The sequence below is a fragment of the Macaca thibetana genome, chromosome 17, assembly GCF_024542745.1.
Source record: "Macaca thibetana thibetana isolate TM-01 chromosome 17, ASM2454274v1, whole genome shotgun sequence".
Classification (NCBI taxonomy): Eukaryota; Metazoa; Chordata; class Mammalia; order Primates; family Cercopithecidae; genus Macaca; species Macaca thibetana.
Genome location: NC_065594.1, coordinates 8,666,931 through 8,674,908, shown reverse-complemented (window position 1 = coordinate 8,674,908; position 7,978 = coordinate 8,666,931). Strand labels below are relative to the sequence as shown.

The window sequence follows — 7,978 nt, the reverse complement described above, 5'->3', positions numbered from 1 at the left end:
CACTGCTCCCGCCTTTAATACACATTTTAACAACCAGCTGACTGGGAGGGAAAAGTAAAGCGAGAGGAGGTTGAAAAACAAATTGTATGTATTAATGTAAATGCATGTGAAAGTATAAAATGCTGCTTCTTTCACAAAGGAAAATCTCATTGGAACTTAGTAATGACGCCGTTACGACCCACATAAAACCCAAAGATAATTCAAAGTTACAAAAATGTAAAAAGAAAGATCTGGAGACTCAATGCCCACCCACGGTGAATGTGGTCTATGAGTGTCAGCTCTGGATATCCCGATCCAACCAGATGCTGCAGGAGCCCGGAAAGCATCACAAATATGAGGAAAGTGTATCCATGCCGGGGCTTCCATTTGTTTTTATAAGGCCATAAAAATCATAAAGCCTAGCCGGGTGTGGTAGCGGGTGCCCGTAATCCCAGCTACTCAGGCTGGAGGCTCCAGCTGAGGAGAATTGCTCAGGACCCAGGAGGCAGAACTTGCAGTGAGCTGAGATCGCACCACCGCACTCCAGCCTGCAGAGCAAGACTCTGTCTAAAAAAAAAAAAAACGGGGAAAAGAAAACATAAAGTGCACTATTTCCATGCCTACTTTAGACAGTGGCCCTCAAGTGTGGCTACACATTAGAATCACCTAAGGAGTCTTAAGAAATCTTGATGCTTACACTGCACTACGGATCAAGGACATGAGAATCCCTGGGGTGGGACTGAGGCCGGCATTGGTCTTTTGTTACAGCTCCCCAGAGGACTGGGAATTCCAGTATTCAGCAAGGTTGAGGATAACTGCATTGGAAGAAAGCAGCAGCTAGCTACCTGCATCCTTAATTCCTATCTCTTCTTTTCCCAGGAGCCAACAGAAAAAAATGCACCAGGAGGGAAAGACAGGAAAGGAGGAACAATAAAGGAAGGGGGGCTCCACACACCTGCAGCAGGAAAGGCTCAGCTTGCACCACCCACCCTGCCTGCTGCACACGAGGCTGGGAGCTACCTTGGACTTTGTGGTCGTGGTCATCCTGCAGGATTGTGATGGCAACTGTGTGGTTATTCTCCATCTCTAGGAGAGCAGCCTCATGGCTGGCGGTGAGATCTTCCACCTGGAGGAGAGTCGCAGTTACCGGTTAGACAGAGAGCTGCTTGGAGAACAGAAGTGGAATTCCGTGAGTGGAAAAGGTCCATGACCTGAAACATCAATGACAAGTCACAGCCTCGTGCCGAAGCAGGCGAGTTGGACTTTGGTGGTGATGTGGCAGCCCTCAGAGTCAAGAGGAGGTCACTGCCCCAACCTGGCTCTTTGCAGGAGGATCCAACTCCAGGCAGGGGATCACTGCCTGAGGTACCTCTTTAGAGTCCTGAGTATGGCTCCTGGACCATCCCCTTCCCACTCCTAGTCCATCCCCTTCCCACTCCTAGTCCATCCCCTTCCCACTCCTAGTCCATCCCCTTCCCACTCCTAGTCCATCCCCTTCCCACTCCTAGTCCATCCCCTTCCCACTCCTAGTCCATCCCCTTCCCACTCCTAGTCCATCCCCTTGCACCGCTATGAGCGATGACGGCAAAGGAAAAGAAATGGGTCCTCCCTACGGGGTGGTCTGTTTCCCAGAGGCAGGGGGAGCTACAGTACACAAGGTAAACGGAGGCGAACGAATACTTATTAGGCTGCCCGAGATACGTTACTCTACTTAACCCTCAGAGCCACCTTCTGAAGTAGATCTTATTATGCCCAATTGACAGATGTGGAAACTGAGGCTCAAAGAAATTTGAAATGTTTTGCCCAAGGGCTAACAAATGGCAGAGCTAGCAGTGAGACCCAGGTCTGTCTGACTTCAAAGGTGAAGCTCTTTCGAATGCACTATTGGTTTGTGTTGACCTCCCCCAAGCAAGACCAGCAACGGACACCTTAGGATTCTCTCACCAGTACCAGGTGAGGCTGGGAGGTCTGCGTGTCTGTTTTTAAACACAAGGTTGCCCCCCAGATTATAACTTGGACCTTCTGCTCAGGCAACGTGGTGCTCCTGGTAAGGGCTGCTGCTTCCCAGCTGCAGGAATGCTTCTAGCAGTTTAATCGCACGGAGTGCAGCCAGTCCAGTCCAGGATTCTTCCTTTTCATGTTTCCTGACCCCCTCCCCTACCCCTCACCTTCCTGCCTACCAGGTTTACTGTTTTTGTTATTGTTATTGCGGCTGTTGTTTTAACTTCAAATACATGACTTGCAGGAGTAATGGCCTAAAACGACCTCTCCCTATCGTTGCAAATCTCTCCTGGATACGCTACAACAGTGTTTATCCAAGTTCTCTGCCAGTGATCCACTGCAAAAATCACCATTGTACACAATACCACAGCGCACACACCCACACACAACCACACCCAAAACCAAAGTTTCACAGAAACAAAACTCCGCCTTCCATTTGGAAAAGTCTGGTTTAAAAATGCTTCCTCTGTTTTACTTCGTTTTACAAAAGGCGAGTTAGTAGCCGCTACATTTATTTCACAAGCTACTCATGTGTCAAAACTTGGCATTTGAAAACCACTGAACTAGAAAATGTACGCTGGTCTTGAAGCCCCTTGGTGGCCCAGTTAAGAAGACATTGCTTCTAGCTGGTCATATTCAGCCGCGTCTGAGGCTCCCACATTTCTCTGGGGAGGATTCACGGGCTGACCTTTGATCTGAATGGAGAAAGGGTTCTCCCCAAGAAAAGAAGCCTGCCTGTGAAGTTGACACATGGGGATATATCTGATTTAAAAAGGGGTGGATTCCCATTCCGGATACTATTATTTCATCAAAAAATTATCCCGACTTCTCTTTCTTCTGGTAAACGAGAACTTCATCCACTAAAACAAGTATCACTGGGCAAAACCAACAGCGGACCCATGGCATTAGGAAAGCTGCGTCGCAGTGTGAGAATGGACACGGTGCACAATGACTCGCTCGCATTTAAAGGCCATTCTTGATCAAACGGTATTTACTCGAAGCTCAGAGCTATGAACCCACCAGCAGAAAGGCTGATTACAACAGTATTTAATTGTCCAATTCCTGTTTACAGGAGGTTTTCATGGAATCTTTGTTCAAAACCTTTCAATCTGTTGGAAAAATAAATCACTAGCTTAAAAAGGAAATACCTCTTCTTTCTGCTCCATTACGGATGTCACTCAGGCCACAGCACACCGTAAAAACACAGCACCCCCCCCGCACCCTCCCTGCACCCTCCCCCCCCCCGCCCCACACACACTGTTTGGAGGGCTGCCACACAGTTCAGGAGAGCAAAAAACCTTTCATCGGTCCTTGGCGTGATTCTCATTTATTGGGTGCTTACACAAATGATCATGAGTGGTTTCAGAAAAGACAGACAGATGGAAGAACTAAGTTTCAGAAGAGTCCTATGAGTCCCAGGAGGTGGATGTGCCCTGACCAGCAACACTACACTGTGTTTGTGGCATCAACGTGTGCCATTCTGGTTTGCTGGAAGGTAAAAAGCCTTTGATTCAGTGGTGATGGAATACCATGCCCATTGTAGTAAGGGTAATGTAATGGTATCATATATTCCTTACAGCCTTTCAGAGGTGCTTTTATGAATGAAATCACTGATCTCCTAACTCTAAAAGTTCATATGGAATTAGAGAAATGCCCAGTATGTTAGGAAGGAAACTAAAGGGAGCCCACGAGTCAAAAAATCTGAACACAAGAATCCCTGCTCTTTAGTAATTTAGGTTTCATGCAACTTTATGGTTTTTAAAAAATGTTCTCTCCAAGAGGAAGGAGCTGTCTACTGTTGGCCATCCTCTTTCTTGTCATAGTATTCATCCATACAACTTCTCCTGTGGTTCTTGGCTTCTTTCTACAGCACAGGTTCACATTTATGAAGCAGCCAGTAAGAACTCCCAGCCTGAGAGGATCTTGAAACCAGAAGGAATTGGAGGAGATTTAAACAAGGTGACCCAAGGAAAGCACAAGATCTTTCTATGCATTGAAGATGACCAAATCAAAGACAAAAGTGCTCGACCATTATGGCCTATGGCAAACTTGGGCTGGCTGAAGCACCCTTAGCTTCCATTTAGAACCCTGGTGAGGCCCCTTAGACCACCACTGGGCCATCCTCCTCCCTCCATAGAGAGAGTTCTGGGCTGTGCCATGGAGGCGTCTGTCAACACAGACATCCGGTAGTCCTCGTTCTATGGAAAAGCAGCTGTTCCCTGTGACATGACTCCATTCCCGCAGCCGCCTGCTATTCAGCTGGGCTGACTGACAGCAGAGCACAGGGTTGGAAGACCAGACGGGTGAGACTATAGCTGTGGTTTGACTTCATTTAGCCATTTACAAAATGCAACGATCTGGGGCTTTGGCAAGTCACTTGGAGAAGACTTAGATTTCAAATGAAGAAACGTGTGTTTTACATTGTCTCAGCTTCGTTCATTAAACCCAAACCAGATTAAACTCCCATTTGCGCCCATCCACATGGGATGAGAGAGAGGGAGCCTGCCCAGGCCCACTCTCTCTCACGCTCTCTTCATGATTTTCATTTTTAGATAACGAGGGGGCCCTCCTTCACTTGGTCATGGGTTGCAGTATCCTGGACACTGGCTCAGCCATGCCAGAGCTCCCAGTCTGCTGTCATCCCATGCCGGGCGGTGCCTCTGCCCCTCTGCAGCCCTCCACGCAGGCAGGTGTTGACAGAGGCCCCATCTCCACTGCACCGCCTTCTCCGGAGCATGGAACGTCTGGGCTGTGATGGCAGGCTCTGGTGCTGGGAGACAGAGGGCCCTCAGGGATCTCTTTCTATTTGATTAGACAGAATGTGGTTTCCGCTGCACAGCAGCTGTGAGCCTGCTCTGCAGGAGGGCTGAGGAGGCATAATGCAGATGATGGACAAAGTGGCCTCTGTACGTTTGGATTAATCCTGGGATGCTTTTCCTTGAGTCATTTAGTTTAAAATGATTTCCTTACGAAAGCATAGAAAGTGCATCCTGGATAAGAGACAAAGCAACATTTAAACTCCAAAGGCTGAGCTCTGCTGCTCCCTATGGAGGGGGATGTGTGCTGAGCCTGATGGAGCAGAATCGTCACGCATCCAGACAGGCGGTCCCTGAAGCCAGTGGCTTTGGAGCAAGTCGTGGAGTAAGACAAACTGAGGGTCTTGGAGGAATGGGTCCAAGGTCACACGCCAGATACTTGCATGCCAGGCTCTGTGGGGACAGTCAAAGGCAGCCCAGAAGCCAGGGCTGGAAGCTGGGCTGAACATGTTTGGGGCAAAAAAGGAAAATGCGTGTGTGTTTACAGTGAGTCTGTTTTGCGTGCTTTGATAAAGGGAAGCTGTGGCCATTTGGCATCTGTTGATGCGCAGCTTGCTACAGAAGGAGAGCTGGCTTTCACACACGAAACACCTTTATCCTTGCACCTTGAAAATAAGAGTTACATCTTGTCTTTAATCTCACTTAAGAAAGCCAGGAGGCAAGACCACCTCCACCCCTCCCTCAGGTCCTTAACTCGAGCCAGCACGGCCCTGCAGCTCCCACGATGCTTGCGGTTCTGGGCCCGGGCTGTACACAGAAATCCCCTGGACAGTCCAGAAACAACCTGCTGCCAGGTCTCATCAGTGACGCTGATTCAATTAGTGTGAGCGGAGGCTGAGGAGGGGTGTTTGCCAGTTCTCCAAGTACCCACCTGTGTAGCCAGGGCACACACCATGGGCAGAGAGCCAGCCCGTGCCCCGTGAGATGGCGGGGGGCCAAGCAAGAAGCAGCTCTGGCTGGCTTTGTCATGAAGGAGGTGCTGCTGCAAAGCCAGAGGTCAGCCTGCCTCAGCCGGCAAGTCCCAGTTTGAGTAAAGTGATATTTGCAGCCTCAGAAAATCCTGCATCAGAACTGAAGCAGCACCTGCCCCTATTGCCAGCTGTTGGGGGCCACAGGGTCATGAGGAGACGCCAAGTCAGTGAACCTGATTTTTAAGGGTCCAGAAGGACAGAAATGTTGCTATCTGTGGGGTTAGCACTGCCCAGTGCAACCGTCCCTGAGAAGGAGGCCCCCAGAGTGGAGAGTCCACCAAGGACTCTGAAACCACGGATCATCCTCATCTCCATCTCAGTCACACCCTTGAGTCTCCTCTCCCACTAAACAGGAACACTGGTTCTATCTGGTAGTTAGACTATTGGCCTGGGGTGCATTTCATCTTCCTCACTTCCTGCATGTTCTCTGCTAGGGAAACTGAAGCCTGGGGAAACAGCCAAAACATTCTGCAGCAGGAGCAGAATCAGGGGCCTGAATAATTCATAGGCTTGACTCTCTGGTTCCCCCAAACCAATGGGTTTCTGTAGGAAAGATTCAGCCAAATGAAAAGCATTCAGATATGATTTCTAACACTTCCAGCTGTGAGGATAAGATGTGAAACTCTCAATTCCTCCACACGCTGTCTGCATTTCTCACCCACGTGACAGCTCCTTGGGCACTTATCTCGAAGCTTCCTCAATGGATAGATAAGCAAGCCCACCTTTTATAAATCTCAGTATCTCTTGCAGTATCCTGTCATGGCGCTTTGCGTACATACAATGCACATTCCACAAATATTCTTTGCGCAGGTGAATCAGTAAATAAATAAACGGCTTTTGCTATCATAAAGGATCATGAACAGAGCACAGAGCTCTCATACAACAGAACGTTTGAATTACGCCCAGGTAGCTTTTGTAAGTCATTTTCATGTGGAAACGTCAAGGGTTTCTCTCCTTTCATCACTCCAGCTTGAAATATCTAAAAGGCCGCCATGTCCTGGCTTTAAAAAGAGGTGAAGCACATCTCTAGGCACACACTTCTGCACAGGTGAGGCCTCAGCGAGGCGTCCTGGCCCCCGAGTGGACATGCCCCCCTCAGCAGTGCCTCAGCTCCAGGACACCACCACGTGAGCCTTTGTTCAGCGTCTCCTGCCTGCGGACCACCTCTTACCCCTCCTCCTCACCTTCTGGCATCGTCTCAACCAACTCAGACCTTCAGATCAGAGGCCTTTGGTAAACATGGGTATAAACGTGTTCTGTGTAAAACTGGGGATGAATGGCCCATAGACACAGAGGCACAGAACAAGCTGATATTCATACCAGGCTTGAGATGTATAAAGCGGCCGTAAAATCAGTAAGACTGTAGACAGCAGCCCGTGCAAATGTCTCCCGACAGGAGTTACACGCAGACAGACTGGGAGGCACGACGCTGGGGGTTCAGTTTCGCATCTTAACACCAACAGGTAACTTTAGCTGTAACCTATTCTGTTTCCTAGTCTCTATGGTCTAACCCACCTCAAACAGGGAGGTGTGTCTGGTTTTTACAGGCCTCTAGGAAAGGAGAATGACTAACCTGAGATACTGTCTAGAATAAAATGCCACAAAGTAAGAGAGGTTTTTTATTACAATGACAGCAATTAGTATTACTCTTAAATTTCTCCCAGGTCCCCTAAGATGCACAAGCCTCTTCTGGGGCAGTGGGAGGGCCGGGTGGGTACTGCCGTCTGGGATGTCCATTTGGAAGCAGCTGAGGAGGGCAGCACAAGGGTTTTTGACAATGAAGAGGCCACTCGACACGAACCTGAATGCCAAGTGAGATTTAAAGGGTGCCCTTCACAAATGTCAGCTTACCTTAAGCATATCATGAGCACACTATATAAAGCAACACACCAATTAGAAGGTGGGGGTGAAGGCACCGGAGCTGGAGAACTTAGAAATAAGAGAAAAGAAAGGAGCAGTGCTCATGGAAGCAGGGTGGGTACATTGAATCGTCTGCCCGCCTCTCATCAGTACTAACGGCAGTTGTGGACAGGGTGGCTGCAGTGGGGGTGGCAGCACCTGCCTCCTTCCGGCTTTCATACCGACAAGCGCCCTGGGAATTATCCTCTGGTTAGTCCATGGATGCATTTTCCTCTCCAGTACGGTTTCTGGGCAAAGGTTAACCATTGGCATTCATCCTTTCATCCAGCAAATGGATATTGTGGGTACTCC

At 49.0% G+C, this 7,978-nt stretch overlaps 1 protein-coding gene and 1 long non-coding RNA gene across 6 annotated transcripts in view; one reads left to right on the top strand and one right to left on the bottom strand.

Annotated features, from left to right (window-relative positions):
* LOC126940788 (uncharacterized) overlaps window positions 1-979 on the top strand; it is an 8,056-nt gene extending 7,077 nt beyond the window's left edge. The window contains exon 3 of the long non-coding RNA XR_007720916.1: window positions 859-979. This is a non-coding gene — a long non-coding RNA (uncharacterized LOC126940788). The remainder of the gene's footprint in view (window positions 1-858) is intronic.
* Window positions 1-7,978, bottom strand: part of MTUS2 (microtubule associated scaffold protein 2) — a 625,283-nt gene that overhangs the window by 20,676 nt on the left and 596,629 nt on the right. For all 5 annotated transcript variants that reach the window (XM_050766814.1, XM_050766813.1, XM_050766816.1 and 2 more), the window contains one exon: window positions 1,000-1,105. In XM_050766814.1, the coding sequence (XP_050622771.1) occupies window positions 1,000-1,105 (106 nt within the window). The remainder of the gene's footprint in view (window positions 1-999; window positions 1,106-7,978) is intronic.